Raw genomic sequence first — 17,068 nt, forward strand, 5'->3', positions numbered from 1 at the left:
TTAAATTCTTTCAAATCTATTCTGCTATCTCTTACATTTTATGATTAGTTTAATCACATTTCTGTGTATCACAATCATACCATGATTATGACTGATGGTTGTGCATTTCCCTCTTGTACTTTTTATTTATCTCTCTTTTTTTTACAGAGGTGAAAAAGAAACACTGATCTATTTCTCTCTCCTTTCCCTTCTCTTCCTATTGTCCACCTCTAATCAGAGATTTTTGCTCTTTATTCCTTCCTTCCTTCTTCCTTTCGTTTCTTCTTGCTCCTTTTTAGTCCACTTTAGTCCAATTCTTTTGCTTATAGCTACTCCCTCTACTATGTTGTCCTTCCTCTTAATTCTTCTTCTTCCTTCTCCCTGACTCTTCATATTTCTTTGTTGACCTAAATATATTTCTATACCATGCTCTTTCTGAAGGTGGAAGTGTGTGTGTGAGTGTGTGTATGTATGTGAATGAGTTAGTGTTTTTATTTCACCTTCCTTTTTCATATACATATACATACATACATATATACATATATATATATATGAAAGCGAGTTTGATGGGATGCCATCCCTCCTTCCTGCATACTTTTATTCTTTATTCCTTCTTCCTCATTTCTTCTTCAGTATATTCCTTTACTCCTTGCATTTCCTTCTTATGTTTATCAAAACAGAACAAAGCCATCCCTCACAGGGGACCTCTGACGTTTTTATTTAACTTAATGATTCTTAAAGGCATTATAATCCCGAGAGCAAATTTTTTCTTCCCCTATTAGAATGTAAATAATTCATCATCATTTAATGTCTTCCAATTGAACAAATGTATTTATCTTACTATATTTCTTTTGACTTCTGTGTTTGCATTTCAAAGATTCTCCTTGGTTATGGTCTTTTCATTAGCAACCTTTCTATTTAATTAAAGGTCTATTTCTCACCCCCCTCCATGATTATATTTAATATTTCAAGAAAGGTTATTCTGCATTGTAAGGCTTTTTTTGGGAGGGAGGAAATTTTGTACTTAAGGCTCTTCTCTCATTTGTATTACCTTTTGCTAGTTCTTATATAATCTTTACTGTGGTTCCTTGGTACTTTTTTTGGCTCTTTAAATTACTATTTGTTTGATGTGGAAGCTCTAGATTTTAGTTAAGATATACCTGGGAGTTTTCATTTTGAGGTTTCTGTTAAGGTTTTCCTATTTGATTTTTACCACCACAGTATTAATAAGCAAAAAAAAACCAAGTTAATCCATTGTTTTAGTCCTTTATTGGCATACATCGACTTTAGCAGCAATCTAATTCAAACCAAAGTTATTACATTGTACATATAAAAGTTTGAAAAGCTAAAAGTCATGCGATATATGCAAGGCTTTAAATTCATTGATCTGATAAGGCAAAAGAGTAGAAAATGAAAGGTCATTATGGAAAATCTCCAAAAATGTTCATCTAGAATCAAAGATGTCATTAATGGCAGCATTCAAAATAATTCTCTCTACCATGTCTTTAACTTCAAAGGAAAAATGATTCATTTAAGATTTAGAAGAAACAAAATTCCTAGCCAAAAGCTAACCTAAAGCTTGAATGTTGTGATGCTGTCTGTTACAAGTATAATTTATTCTTCAACACTCTGTATGCCATTGACCAAGTAACTAAGTACCCAATAAACCAACTCAGTCCACGGTTTGGCTGTGGAAGAGGTGTCACATATGCAATTGAGTGGTAGATTCTAGCTGCAGCAAAGATTCTAAAGTGCCATAAGGCTGTGGTAAGATCTGGATTACTCAGAGAATACAGGAGGCCAATACCCAAGAATGGGATAATATTTTCAAGGTCATTCAGGTGAGCTCTGTAGAGAGAAAAGAGTAAAGTCTTAAAAAATCATAATCTGGATAACAAGTGAAAAAGAATAACTCTTTATTCTACATCCAAAACAGTTTATATTGCTACTTATGAGATCTATAGATTTCAAATAATATATGCTTTATTCTTTTTCACATTTCATTGAATTCTTATTCCTATGACTCATAATATCTCATTAATTTTGGGTTTCTTTTTGTCCCAGCATATATAGGTAATATATTAATAACTTCTTAGAAATGTAATAATTTTGAGAAACCACAAAATAATAATGTAAATTACTATCTCCAATTTTTTTCCCTCTAAAGTAAGAAAAAATGCTATTCACTCTCTTCTCCTAAATTCTATCCTCAGATTTTCATTTTCAGATTTTCCTATCAGGAAATAACCTCATTATAAGTTTATTAAACAGTTATGGGGAGATTCATAATCTCTAAGTTTACAGGTGTCTCATAAATAAAGTGGTGCCAAAGCAAGAAACTCCAAGTAATAGAACATATATGGAGAGACTAGATATTGGTTGCAAATATTTGGAATTGTTTTGCCTTTATCTCCCCAACCAATATCTTTATCTCTCTAATCATATTTATATATGGACTAGGGAGGAGGTGACAAAGAATAGGGAGATACTCTTTTGTAGTTTTGCTTTTTGAAATACCTGGGATGATTTGAAAGGGACTTTATTGATCCAAGGATATCATATGAACTAAGAGGAATGTCAGTCTATAACTCATATAAGTTTAAAGAGAGAAATACCCTGAGAAGCAATGGTGAAAAAAAAAAGAATTAAAAACAAATTAAAACATTTAAGACCTCTAGCTAACTGGCTAGGTCTAATGGCAGCATTAGCATCACAAAAGAGCTAAAGATGACCTCTGGAGTTATCGAGATAAAAACCTGGAAATCTTTTCCCTCTGGTACCATATTTGAAAAGTTAGTATGGTACAGTGAAAATGGAACAAACTTTAGATACAAAAAGCCTGGGTTCAAATACCATCTCTGAGACTTATTATCTTGGTTATTTTTAACAAGTCACTTAAGGTCCTGGAATCTCAATTTCCTTATCTGTAAAAGAAAGAAGTTGGCTTAGTGTCCCTGGTGTCTCTTCTAGCTATAAATCCAGAAACTGCTATATAAAACTAAAAAAATAAAATTATCTTCATTAAGAGATAGATTATCCATAGGCAGAAGCTGATAGATAGTCCCTGTTCCAAGCACTGCTTTTTTTTTGGGGGGGGGGGGGGGGGCGGGGAGAGCAAGAAACAATTGTATATTATTTGTGAAATATGATTTAGGAGAAGAGTGTCTGTAAATGTAAATATCAGCATGGAATAGTAGAAAGATCACTTCACCTGAAGGAAGAAGACTCGAATTCAAGTTTTAGATTTTTCACTCACTTCCCAAATAATCTTGAGCAACTAACTTAACCACATATACATCAATTTCCTTAACATATCAGGATAAAATTGTCTCTAAATTTTCCACTTGGAAATGTCTATCAGCCTACGAATATATTTGTGAAGTTGTTTCACAGAAGGGAAATTACAATTGTTCAGATTGACCTGAGAAGGAAGATACTTGGGACAGTATCCCTCACCAACCCTCCATCAGAACTTAGACCAATTTTAACATAAAGTTCAAAAATCAAGAAAGAGGGTGGAAAATGAAAAAAGAACAAAAGAAGAACCTGATCATAAAAATCTATTATGTTGAGAGGGAAAAGCAAGATAGAAACACAGAAGATGAAAATTAAAACAAGTAAAACCTCAAAGAAAAAAATATGAATTAGATGTAAGCCTAACAAGAATTCCCAGAAGAGCTAAAAATAATTTAAATTTAATAAGACTGGTAGAAGAAAAATTAGGTAAAGAAATGAGAGCAAAGGAAGACAATCATGAAAAGGCAATTAACAGCTTGGTAAAAGAGTCATAAAAATCAGTGGAGAGGAGATAATTTAAGAATTATTTCACTACCTGAAAGACATGATCAAAGAAAGAGCTTAGACATCATATTTCAAGAAATTATCAAGTAAAATTGCCCCAAATATCCTAGAATATGAAGGTAAAATAGAAATTTAAAGAGTACACAGATCACGACCTGAAATTCCAAAACAAAAATTCCCAAGAATTTTTTAGTCAAATTCCAGAGCTTTCAGGTAAAATAGAAAATTCTTCAAACTCAAGTCAGACAAGTCAGAGAAACAGCCAGAAAAAAAAAATCATTCAGATATTATGCAGTCATATCCAAGATTACCTAAGATTTAGCAGCTACAATGTTAAAGGAATATAGGAATGTAGTGTTTTGAATGTGATATTCTTGAAGGCAAAAGAGCTAGGATTACTATCAATAATAACCTACCCAGTAAAACTGAGTATAATCCTTCAAGGGAAAAATGGATATTTAAATAGAGGACTTTCAAGTATTTCTGATGAAAAGACTGAAGCTCAATAGAAAATCTGTCTTTCAAATACAAGACTCAAGGGAATTATAAAAAGGTAAAGTTGAAAGAGGCATTCTAAAGGACTCAATAAGGTTAAACTGTTTATATTTCTCTATGGGAAGATGATATATTAATTTCTAAGAAATCTATCATTAGGGAAGTTAGAAGAATTCTATATATAGAGAGGCTATGGGAGTGCATGGATTATTTTTGAATGATGTTTAAAAAAACTGGATGGGAAAAAAGAGGGATCTCCTGGAAGGGAGAAGGAAGAAGAAAAATGAGGGAAATTATATCCCATAAAAGAGGTTTACTAAGAACAGCTTTTATAGTGGAGGGGGGAAATGATGGTGAAGTGAGACAACACTATAACCTCACCACTAAACTAGTTCAAACAAGTGTACACACACAAATGAATTTTTAAAATTAATAGTAGTTATTTTGCCCAACTACATGCCAATAAAACTGGCATTCTAAGTGAGTTTGGATGAGCTAAAATTTCTAACAATTCATCTGAAAAAATAAAAGATCAGGAATATCCATGGAATCAATGAAAAAAATGTGAATGAAGCAGCCTAGAAATTCCCAGATTTCAAACTATATTACACAGCATTAATCCCTGAAACATTTTGGTACTGACTAAGAATTAGAGGGGCAGATTGGTTGAATAGATTTAGTACACAATACAGAGTAGTAAATGAGCATAGTAATCTGGTATTTGATTAATTCAAAGAGCCAAGGTTTTAAGCTAAGGACTCACCATTTGACAAAAAAAAAAAAAAAAAAAATGCTAGGAAAACTGGAAAGTAGTTTGACAGAAACTAGGCAAACACCAGAATCTCATACTGTGTAAATAAATGATTTAAACATAAGTAAATTAGGGAAACATAGGAAAAATGTACCTTTCAGGTCTATGGATAAGTAAGGAGATTATGACAAAACAACAGATAGAGAGAATCTTGGTAAGTAAAACAAAAAATTTTGATTAAAAGAAATTTAAAAATATTTTCACAAAGAAAAACCAGAAACTAGCAAAAAAAAAGTTACAGTAGTTTCTCTGTTAAAAGCTTCACTTCTCAAATATGTGGAGAACTGAGTCAATTTTATAGTACTACGAATCATTCCCCAATTGATAAATGGTTAAAGGACATGAACAAGTAGTTTTCAGAAGAAAACAAAGCTATCAGCAGTCACAGTTAAAACATTCTAAATTATTAATGATAGAGAAATGCAAATTAAAACAACTCTAAGGTGTCACCTTACACTCAGATTGGCTAACAAAGCAAAAGAAGAAAACTCATAATGCTAGAAGGATTTTGAAAAACATTGGGACAATAACATACCATTGGTGGAGTTGTGAATTAATCTAATCATTCTAGAGAACAATTGGAACTATTCCCGAAAGGTTATAAAGCTTACTCTTTAACCCTTCAATATCACTACTAGGTCTGTATCCCAAAGCGAGAAAAGAAAATTGAAATGAACTTATTTGTACAAAAAATCTATAGCAGCTCTTTTTGTGTAAGAGAAAAAATTGGAGATTGAAGGGATGACCATCAATTGCAAAATGACTAAACAAGTTTTGGTATATGATTGTAGTGATATAAAAAATAAGCAGAATGGTTTCACAAAAACCTGGAAAAACTTATATGAACTCATAGAATGAAGTGAGTAGAACCAGGAGAACATTGTACATAGTAACAGCAATGTTGTAAGGATGATCAACTGTGAAAGACTTAGCTACTCTAATCAAGACAACGATCAAAGACAATTCCAAAGTATCCATGATGAAAAATACTAGGCATCTTCAGAGAGAGAACTGATGAACTCTGGATGCAGACTGAAGTATACTTTTTAAACTTAAAATTTTTTTCTTGTTTCTTTTTGTTTGTGTTTTCTTAAGCAATGTGGCTAATATTTTGTATAATATCACTTGTACAATTAATATGAAACTGCTTTCATTCTTTCTCAAAAGGGGCAGGAGGGAGGGAGAGAGAATTTGGAACACCATTTTAAAAAATGTTAGATTTTTTCACTTATTTTGGAGATATTTAATAAAATAAACAAAAATATATTTTAAAAAAGAAAACAAGACTGTAGACTTTTTATTTTCTGTAGAAAAAAGGGGAATTTTGACTTCTACAGAGTTGATAATGTTTGTTTTCCTACCAATATCATGCAATGTCTACGTGAGGTAATGCTAGGTAATGGTAAACTTGTTCTTAGTTATACAGCAAAAAATTTCAGGAAGAATAATTCCTATTTTCAAAGCTATAAGGGAGAATAATATTTTTATCTTAAACTATGGAAAAGATTCATCAGTGAGGAAACAAAAGAGAAAGGGTTTAAAAAGGGGAGAATTGGGGGGAGGAGCCAAGATGGTGGAGTAGAAAGACACTGCTAGCTCTGAACCCACAGCCCATAAAATATCTGTAAAGAACTCCCAACAAATTCTGGAGCAGCAGAAGCCACAGAACAATGGAGCAGACGAGGTTTCTGCTCCAGAGAGCCCTGAAAACCTGACACAAAAGGTCCTTCATGCACCAGGCCTGGAGCAGAGCCCAGCCCTGCCTGGGCCACATGGCGCCAAGGGGAGCAGATCCAAGTAGGCTTCAGGGACAGAATCTCCAGTGGCCACACATGTCCCTCCACGGCAGACAAGGGCTCCCCAAGCAGGCAGGAGCTTGGATCCATTGTTGAAGGTCTCCACATAAACCACCTGAGGGAACTGAGTCCCATGTGGCGGCCCTGCCCCCACCTGAGCACTTGAACTTAATCTCATACTGAATAGCAGCCCTGCCCCCCCCCCCCCCAAAGCTCTGAGGCTGGGAAGCACCAATTGACTCTCAGACCCCAAGCGCTCGCTGGGTGGATATGGAGGCATGGTGGGGGTGGAAAGAAAATTCAGAAGTCAAGTCACTGGCTGGGAAAATGCCCAGAAAAGGGAAAAAAAAATAAGACTATAGAAGGTTACTTTCTTGGTGAACAGATAATTCCTCCCTTCCTTTCTGATGAGGAAGAACAATGCTTACCATCAGGGAAAGACACAGAAGTCAAGGCTTCTGTATCCCACACATCCAAAATAAATATACCATGGGCTCAGGCCATGGAAGAGCTCAAAAAGTATTTTGAAAATCAAGTAAGAGAGGTGGAGGAAAAACTGGGAAGAGAAATGAGAGAGATGAAAGAAAAGTATAGGAAGCAGGTCAACACCTTGCTAAAGGAGACCCAAAAAAATGCTGAAGAAAGTAACATCTTGAAAAATAGGCTAACTCAATTGGCAAAAGAGGTTCAAAAAGCCAATGAGGAGAAGAATGCTTTCAAAAGCAGAATTAGCCAAATGGAAAAGGAGGTTCAAAAGCTCACTGAAGAAAATAGTTCTTTCAAAATTAGAATGGAACAGATGGAGGCTAATGACTTCATGAGAAATCAAGAAATCACAAAACAAAACCAAAAGAATGAAAAAATGGAAGATAATGTGAAATATCTCATTGGAAAAACAACTGACCTGGAAAACAGATCCAGGAGAGACAATTTAAAAATTATGGGCCTACCTGAAAGTCATGATGAGAAAAAGAGCCTAGACATCATTTTTCATGAAATTATCAAGGAAAACTGCCCTGATATTCTAGAACTAGAGGGCAAAATAAGTATTTAAAGAATCCACAGAATACCGCCTGAAAGAGATCCAAAAAGAGAAACTCCTAGGAATATCGTGGCCAAATTCCAGAGTTCCCTGGTCAAGGGGAAAATATTGCAAGCAGCTAAAAAGAAACAATTTAAGTATTGTGGAAATACAATCAGGATAACACAAGATCTAGCAGCTTCTACATTAAGGGATCGAAGGGCATGGAATAGGATATTCCAGAAGTCAAAGGAACTAGGACTAAAACCAAGAATCACTTACCCAGCAAAACTGAGTATAATACTTCAGGGGAAAAAATGGTCTTTCAACGAAATTGGGGACTTTCAAGCATTCTTGATGAAAAGACCAGAATTGAAAAGAAAATTTAACTTTCAAATGCAAGAATGAAGAGAAGTATGAAAAGGTAAACAGCAAAGAGAAGTCACAAGGGACTTACTAAAGTTGAACTGTTTACATTCCTACATGGAAAGAAAATATTTGTAACTCTTGAAACTTTTCAGTATCTGGGTACTGGGTGGGATTACACACACACACACACACACACGCACACACACACACACACAGAGACAGAGAGCATAGAGTGAATTGAATAGGATGGGATCATATCTTAAAAAAATGAAATTAAGCAGTGAGAGAGAAATATATTGGGAGGAGAAAGGGAGAAATGGAATGGGGCAAATTATCTCTCATAAAAGAGGCAAGCAAAAGACTTTTTAGTGGAGGGAAAAAGAAGGGAAGTGAGAGAAAAACATGAAGTTTACTCTCATCACAGTCCACTAAAGGAAGGAATAAAATGCACACTCATTTTGGTATAAAATACAGGAAAGTGGGGGAGAAGGGGATAAGCAGGGTTGGGGGGGATGATGGAAGGGAGGGCAATGGGAGGAGGGAGCAATCTGAAGTCAACACTCTTGGGGAGGGACAGGATTAAAAGAGAGAATAGAAGCAATGGGGGACAGGATAGGATGGAGGGAAATATAGTTAGTCTTATACAACATGACTATTATGGAAGTCATTTGCAAAACTACACAGATATGGCGTATATTGAATTGCTTGCTTTCCAAAAGGAATGGGTGGGGGAGGGAGGGATGAAGAGAAGTTGGAACTCAAAGTTTCAGGATCAACTGTCGAGTACTGTTCTTGCTACTAGGAAATAAGAAATACAGGTAAATGGGTATAGAAAGTTATCTGGCCCTACAGGACAAAAGAGAAGATGGGGACAAGGGAAGGGAGGGATGATAGAAGAGAGGGCAGACTGGTGATAGGGGCAATCAGAATGCTCGGTGTTTTGGGGTGGGGGAGGGGACAAATGGGGAGAAAATTTGGAACCCAAAATTTTGTGAAAATGAAAGTTAAAAGTTAAATAAATTAATAAAAATAAATAAATAAATAAAAGGGGAGAATTATTCCCAATGATAGGAGATTTAAACAATGAGAAAAAGTGTAATAGAAGAAATGGCAAAACAAAGAATGAATGTTTTAGCTATATGGTACTGCCTATCAAAAGAGAAAACTAGATAATACTTGGAGGAAGTAATTTATTTTGTTTCAAGAAGTGGCAATGTCTTCCATAAGTGTGATAAACTAAAAATTCATGCAATAATATCAGAAGAAAAGCATAGTGGTTATTGAATACTGCTTGCTGGGGAGTATAAACAACACAGAGATTTGTAGTATTCCTAGGTCATGTATCTATGACATGCCAGAAAGCCTCCTGAGAAAAGTCCAATCCCACAACCACTGACCACTTGTGGTAATTCATGTCAGACATATGAAATCAGAAAGCATTACTAAGGATTATAAAATTCTCAATAAAAAATCAAACATCCTGGGGCATTGGGTATGTATATGGAGTTTGGGGGTTGTTTTCACCACTTCAGTTGAATGTACAGAAAGAAAATGGCAGATTTATGAAGGGAACAGCTGGGTAAGAAAATAGCATCTGAGGATGTGATCTGTTTGACCATGGTTTAAAATGTAAGTGTAATAATTTCTTTGCACAGTACAGAGTTATGATTATTAAAACATAGTATGTTGGAGTTTTGTGAAAATAACGAGAATTATAAACTGAAAAGGGAGAAGAAAACTACCCACGTAATTCTGACAAGCCTCATGTATATAAAGATTATGATAGATAACAAAGGAAAAAATATCAAGAAAAGAGACCAATGTTAATGGGAGAAAATATGCAGAAGATAATCAAAAATAAAATTGGTAGCCTCTGATGTCCATATATAAATGAACAAAGAATTCTGCCAGTCAAGAATCCTGTACTAAATTCACAATGCCAGATAACTGTTCTAGGTGATGGGAATACAAAGACAGAAATGAAATAGTCCCTGCTCTCAAGGACTTTACATCCTGTCAGGGGTCATGATACGTATATAAATAAGTATGTATAGGTCATATGCAAAATAAATACTTTGTGGAAGGGTTAAGGAGGTCATGAAAGACTCCATATACATGTTGTGCTTGAACTGAGTCTTGAAGTAGACAAAAGAACTCGAAGAGGCAGAGGTGAGGAGGGGAGTGTCCTTCTACAATATGGGGATAATCAGTGAAAAGTCATGGAGACAGGAGATGAAATGTCCCATGTAAGGAACAGTCAAAATAAAAACAGGTTAGTTTTAACTGGGTCGTGGAATGTAGGAAGGGACATACTATACGGGGTTGGAAAGATAGATTAGGTCTATGCTGTAAATAGCTCTAAATTCTTAACATAGGCATTTATATTTTCTTCTAGAGGACAGATAGCTGGAACCATTAGATTTTCTTGAGGGGAATGGGGCAAAGTGACATTAAACATGAACTCTAGTACTATGACTTTAGCAGCTATGTGGAAGATCACAGAGAAGAGATACTTGATGCAGAGAGACTAATTAGGAGGCTATTGTGATAAACCAGCAATTCTAGGTCCAGATGAGAATTGACTAGGGCCTGACCTGGAGTGGTCATTTAAGAACAGAGAAAGACTGAGATGCAAAAACTATTATGGAGACAGAAATGGAGGAGAGGGAGAGGGAGCTCTAAATATAAAAGATGAGAGAGTAAAGAATCAAGGACAACACCAAGGTTGAAAACCTGGAAGATGGGAAGATGGCATCACCTTTACCAGAAAAAAATAGACTGTAGAAGAGGGATGGGCTTTGAGAAAAAGATGATGAGTTCTATTTGGGAAACATTGAGTTTGAGATGTTCAAATGCAGTTGGTGATGTAAAAATGAAGGTCCCATGAGAGTTGGGGAATATAGAGATCTGAGAGACATCTGCATAAAAAACGATAATTAAACCCATATGAGCCGATGAAATAGGTCACCATGCTACAGACTGTAAAAGTTGATGCAAATATTAGGGGAAAAAACCTTATTGTTATTACAAAGACTTAATAAAATAGAACTTACAAGAATTTGGAAAAAAGAGGCAGAGTGGAGCATCTTGAAAATATCTACTCATGAGAAGGAATCTAGGAAGCTTAGCGCAGAAACAGGAGAGAGAGATTTTGGTGAGTCCCAATCCTAGTAGAAAAGGGAGTGATAATATTGTAGGAACTGCAATACATATAGACCACCTGGATAAGTAGATAAGGGTGTGGGGTCCAAAACTGTCCAATCTGCAAAAATAAACTCTGAGTCAGAGCTCTAAACAAACAATACTTTATTAAAGGGTCTATGGCCCCCTATCACGAAGTGAACCTCAGATCTTTCTCATGATCTGAGATACCTCCTTTCTTCAGGGCTTTACTTTTATTGGGCTTGATACACAGATACTCAGGAGAGGCAAAGTAAAATACAAAATCTCATTGCTTGAAAGACCTTGCTCTTGAGAGCCAAAAAATGATGTATCTGAGCAAAAAATGTTGTATCATCAGGTGGGTGATGGGTTGGGCCAAGTGAAGGACGTCTCTGCTAACTAAGTGGTCATAAGGGCCAAGAGAGGATGATCTGGAGGTACAAAAATAAGTTGGGGCACTTTCCATATTGCTTTAGGACATTTTACCCATGCTGGGTTGGGTCATCAGCATTCTTCTGGCTAGAGAACTGAACTTCATAACTGGCAAGCAAATGGAAAACAGTAATGTTTGAGGCTTAGTGTAGGAACCTATCTTATCTAATTATCCTTATATCATCTGTGTAAATATGTATTATTATGTTTATTCTTGTACTATTAGATAAATGACTAAAGGTATATTACTTAAATATATCACTAATAATTGCTAATAATCATTAGTCCCTTATGGAATCACACCGAACTGATTAATGCTGATTGGAATGGAGTAGGGATACAAATGAATCATTTCTTACAAAGGCTTGGCAAAAGAGACCACAAGCTACACAACAACGTCTGATTCCTAAACAGAAACTCCAACCACCATTCTGTCTGTCCGTCTCTGTTTCTTTGTGTCTCTGTTTCTCAGTCTCTGTCTCTCTCTGTCAAAGGCAGAATAGTTGATAATTTTATGAATTCTTTTAATGAAAAATTCATCCTTGAAAAGGTAGAAGTAACAAGTGAAAGTTATATCTGGGCCTGATTTTGACCAACAAAGAAGAACCGCTTGCTGCAGTAAAAACAGAGAGAACCCTGGGGAAAAAAACGAGCACACCATCTTCCCTGAAAAAACATTCTTTCTGTATCAGCTCTCTGATTGCCATCAATAGCAGTACTATTTTAGTTTTTCAAGCTTTCAGGCTCATTTTTTATTCTTTCTTTACCTGCAATTATTATATCTAATCTATCTTCGCATTCTACTAATTCTTCTTTTATAATGTTACTTATAGACCTATATTCCTTTCTATTCTTACTACTCTCACCATAACACAGATATTTATTACCTTACTGGTCTAACAATTTCTAGTCCCAAAATTATCATTCATACTCCTCTAAAGTTAGTCTCCATTTATCTATCTATCCATATCCATCTATTTGGGGGGCAAGAACAATATGTAATTAACTCCTTACTTCAATAAAGACCAATGATTTTCCTGTAACTTATAATCTTAGCTGCCTATGAAAATAAGAGATAAAGTATGTATCCTTAGTCACACAGCTGGTATGTGTCAGATGCAGGAAATGAGCTCAGGTATGCCTTTCTTCCAGACTGTTCCAGTATTCTCCATATTACATTGCCTCTAGTTGATTTCTACAGTCTTCTCCCAAACACCCTTTCTTATCTCATTCACCTCCACAAAACCTTCTGACAAAAACCCACTACCTACAGGAGAAACTTCAAATTCCTCTCTTTCTTTCTAGGTAATCCTGCCCCATACGAAACCTATGCTGAACTACTCTGTCTTTATTTCTTTTATCTGGTTGCCTTATCTTTGAGCCCAGGTCATTGCTAGAGTACATGTGAGAGACCTAGACTTCTCTATAGCCTATCATACCACTATCTTAAACAGATATCTTGACTATTGACTTTGAATTACATCACAGAAGCATAGATTGAAGGTGAGAAGGAAATCAAATCCAGCACAACTCAAACCTGAAGTATAAATATGTTCCACAATATTCTTGACAGATGGTCATCTAAACTTCTGCTTAAGATGTCTAAAAAAGTCAAAGAACTCATGACTTATTAAAAGTGATTTGGAATTGTGAGACTGGGGGACCATCTCTTTGCAACAGGTAGTATTTTCACCTCCAGAAAATGAATCTGGCTTCCTTCCCATTGCCTTTCAAATTTTCCCCATAAAAATTAGTGCCTTATAACCCTCAAGAGAGCACCTCTGAAATTTTGCCGAAATATATACTAAATGTCATTGTAGTATAGCATGGAGATTATGAAAAGGTACATGGTGGGCAAGAGTAGGCTATAATATGTTACCAGGCAAGAATTTTATAAGAGAAATGGTATAAAAGATGTCATCACAGGGAGGCTTGCTACCTGTATGACCTTAGACAAGTCCATTAACCTCTCAGGTTCTCACATTCCTCACCCATAAGATCAGAACATTTTACTATATGGCCTCTGATGTCCTTTCCATCTCTTCATCTATATTCTACAAGTCTATGAATTACTAGATTACAGCTAAGTGGCAAAATGGATAAAGTGCCAGCACTAGAGTTAGAAAAACCTGAATTCAAATCTGCCTCAGATCCTTACTAGCTATGTGCTCCTTGGGCAAGTCACTTAAACCTGTTTGCCTCAGTTTCCTCATCTGTTAAATGAGTTGGAGAAGGAAAAGGCAAACCACTCCAGTATCTTTGCCAAGAAAACTGCAAATGGGGTCACAAAGAGTTGGACATGACTGAAACAAATGAACAACAATTACTGGGTAAGAAAGTAGGGTGATTACATGGCAATAGTGAGAAATAGTGGTTGATAAAGAATCTGTGTTCCGTTGATAGCCATATACTATCAAAAGAACTAGAAGAAGGCCCCAAACATTTTGGATGCATTCCTCACGGGAGACTTACAAAAGGTCAAAGACAGGAGTGGCACAAAATGAAACACCATTAATACTTTGGGGCCAATGGATAGAATATCCCCAGCAATTAGATGAGATTCACCAAATTTATCAAAATATGAAGACTTTCAGATTTCTAACACTATGATTTCCTACTCGGAATCCTGAAGGCTGAAAAGCCTTGTGGGATTCCAATTGCTATCCCAGTATCTAAATTTACAACAGTAACAGTTTTCAAGAGATATTAACTTACCTGCGTACACGTTCAACGCTGTCATCTGTTCGAACAAACTTCTTAATATTCTCTGGTGTCTTGGAGCCTGGAACATCTTCTGGGTTGGCAAAAGCCTATTCCAAATACACACATAAATACATACAATGTCAAGCATGAAGAAATATTTAATTAAAATGGGAATTTTATTCACTATGCAAAATAAAGCACCCTTTGCATAAGATAAAAAAGGTCAGTGCCACAAATATAAATTTGTAAGAAAAGATTTAAAGAACAAAAAGAAGTAAACAAAATTGTCTAAAAGGATGCAAAAAGTTAAGGATGGTGTCAGTTTTAGAGATCACACAAGTTACAAAGAATAATTTATTATGTGCATTAGACAAAACTTAGGTTCAGTAATCCAGTGAAAATTGAATCAAATTCCCATACGAATGAAATTTTGTCGTTGTTCAATCATTTTCAATCATGTCCAACTCTTCATTTCCCTCTTTGGAGTTTTCTTGCCAAAAATAATTTGCCATTTCCTTCTCCAGTTCATTTTACAAATGAGGAAACTTAAGTAATTAGCCCAAAGTCACACAGCTAGTAGTATCTGAGGCAGGAGTTAAATCCAGGTCTTCCTAACTCTAGGCCCACTGCTCTATCCACTGAACCACAGAACAATTATACATGGATATACAGAGTTGTTGCATGAAGTGATTTTCCCTATTCCTTTGAAATTTGAGAGTAAACAAAAATTTTGATGGACATTTACTAGTTATCTACTATGTGAAAGGCTTTGTGCTAGGCACTGAGAATCCCATGGAGTTGGAGGAGGGTAGACAGGCAGTCCCAACCCTCAAGGAATTTACATTCTAAGGGATACAGTATATGCATAGTTAAGGTAAGGAGAAAAAGAGACAACGTGTGTGCCTGCAAGTATGTATGGTTGAAGGGTGGGAGTGGTAGTAATAGAGACATCAAAGGGGAGTAGGAAAATTTAAGGAAGGAAGGATATGAAAAATTAATGGGATGAGAGAAGGCTTTATGGAAGATATGGAATATAAACAGAATGTTAAAGGAAGAGGATGATTATGAAAGGTAGAAATGAGGAGGTAGCATTTTCCAGGCAGAGGTGAATGCCCATGTGAGTGCATGGAAACAGGAGATGAAATGCCAAATTCAGGGATCAACGAGAACACTGCTAAGATTAGAGTTTGTAATAGGGAACAACGGAAACTAAGTCTTGAAAGTTAGATTGGAGTCAGGTTATGCAAGACCAGTTTCCTGATTTATAAAATGTTTGGACTATATTCTAGTACCTTCTCTCCATTAACTATTTCCTATTTATCCTATACATCACTTATCTTGTACATATTTGTTTCCAAGTAGTCTCCCTCATTTGATTGCAAGCACTTGAGGGTAGGGAATGTTTTTTGCCCCTTTTGCCTCCCTAATGTTTAGCACAGTGCCTGTCACATAGTAGGTATTTAATATTTAGTGATTCTTCTTTTGATTGAGATGCCTTCTGAAATTCTTTCTATCTTAAATTCTAGGTCTATTTTCCCATAAACCTAAGATTCTGTTACACTTCTTGATTTCTGTGTTGGCCTACTGACTCATGTTGAACTCACAGATCTTTTTTTTTTATACAAACTGCTTTGTACCCATTTCAAATCTCTCCTGCACTGAGTGCTAAACTATTAAGTTTATATTTTATCCTAGAGACAGCTAGAATGAGGCCCAGAAAATCTATCAGCTAAGGAGTGACACGGTGAGCCATTGTGCCTTAAGACAATTATTTTGGGAGCTATAGGAAGAATGAATTGAAGAGGGGAGAGACTGGAGGCAGACAGATGAATAACAGATTTATTTCAATAGTTCTGCTGAGAGGTAATGAGTAGTGGCCCTTTGAGTATGCAATTAAGAAAACTTGTCAGCTAATTAGATTAGATGATATGAAGGACAAGGAAGGATCAGGAATGACTCTAAGTTTGTGGAAATTTGGTACTGAGAAGATGGGGGTATCCTCACGAAACACAAAAGGGAAATCTGGAGTTTGAATACAGTTAGGAGGGGGAAGAGATAAATTCAGTTTTGACATTTTCACAAAATGACAGAACCTCAGAATTGGAAGGGACTATTAGCTGTATTCATCTAGTTTAACTTACACATGAAAAATTATCTCATCCACAAATTTACTTGACAAATATGCTTCTCCACACATTCTACTTTTTGCTCATAGTTCTACCCTCCAGGACTAAGCAAAATAAGCCAAATCCATCTCTCACATGGAAGGTCTTCAAATACTTGAAGACAGGTAGTAATTCCCCTCCCCCCCCCCCCCCACAAAAACATTCTTCTCATGTTGATGCTGAACTTTCCCAATTTCTTCAAGCAATCTTCACAGGGCATGATCTTGGGTCCCTTCACCCTGATCTTCCTCCTCTGGATGAGTTTCAGTTTCTAATGTTTTCCCTAAAATATGATGTCTGGAGCTAAATATAAAGAGAATGAAGTGAGCTAGAT

At 35.8% G+C, this 17,068-nt stretch overlaps 1 protein-coding gene across 7 annotated transcripts in view; it reads right to left on the reverse strand.

Annotated features, from left to right (window-relative positions):
* Positions 1-1,229: 1,229 nt before the first annotated feature.
* The window catches only part of MGST1 (microsomal glutathione S-transferase 1), a 718,478-nt gene continuing 702,639 nt past the window's right edge, over positions 1,230-17,068 (reverse strand). For all 7 annotated transcript variants that reach the window (XM_072653630.1, XM_072653623.1, XM_072653625.1 and 4 more), the window contains exons 3-4: positions 14,582-14,676; positions 1,230-1,827 (exon numbers count right to left, since the gene is read on the reverse strand). In XM_072653630.1, coding sequence (XP_072509731.1) covers positions 1,581-1,827; positions 14,582-14,676 — 342 coding nt within the window. In that variant the 3' untranslated portion in view covers positions 1,230-1,580. The remainder of the gene's footprint in view (positions 1,828-14,581; positions 14,677-17,068) is intronic.

This window comes from Notamacropus eugenii, chromosome 3 (genome assembly GCF_028372415.1).
Source record: "Notamacropus eugenii isolate mMacEug1 chromosome 3, mMacEug1.pri_v2, whole genome shotgun sequence".
Classification (NCBI taxonomy): Eukaryota; Metazoa; Chordata; class Mammalia; order Diprotodontia; family Macropodidae; genus Notamacropus; species Notamacropus eugenii.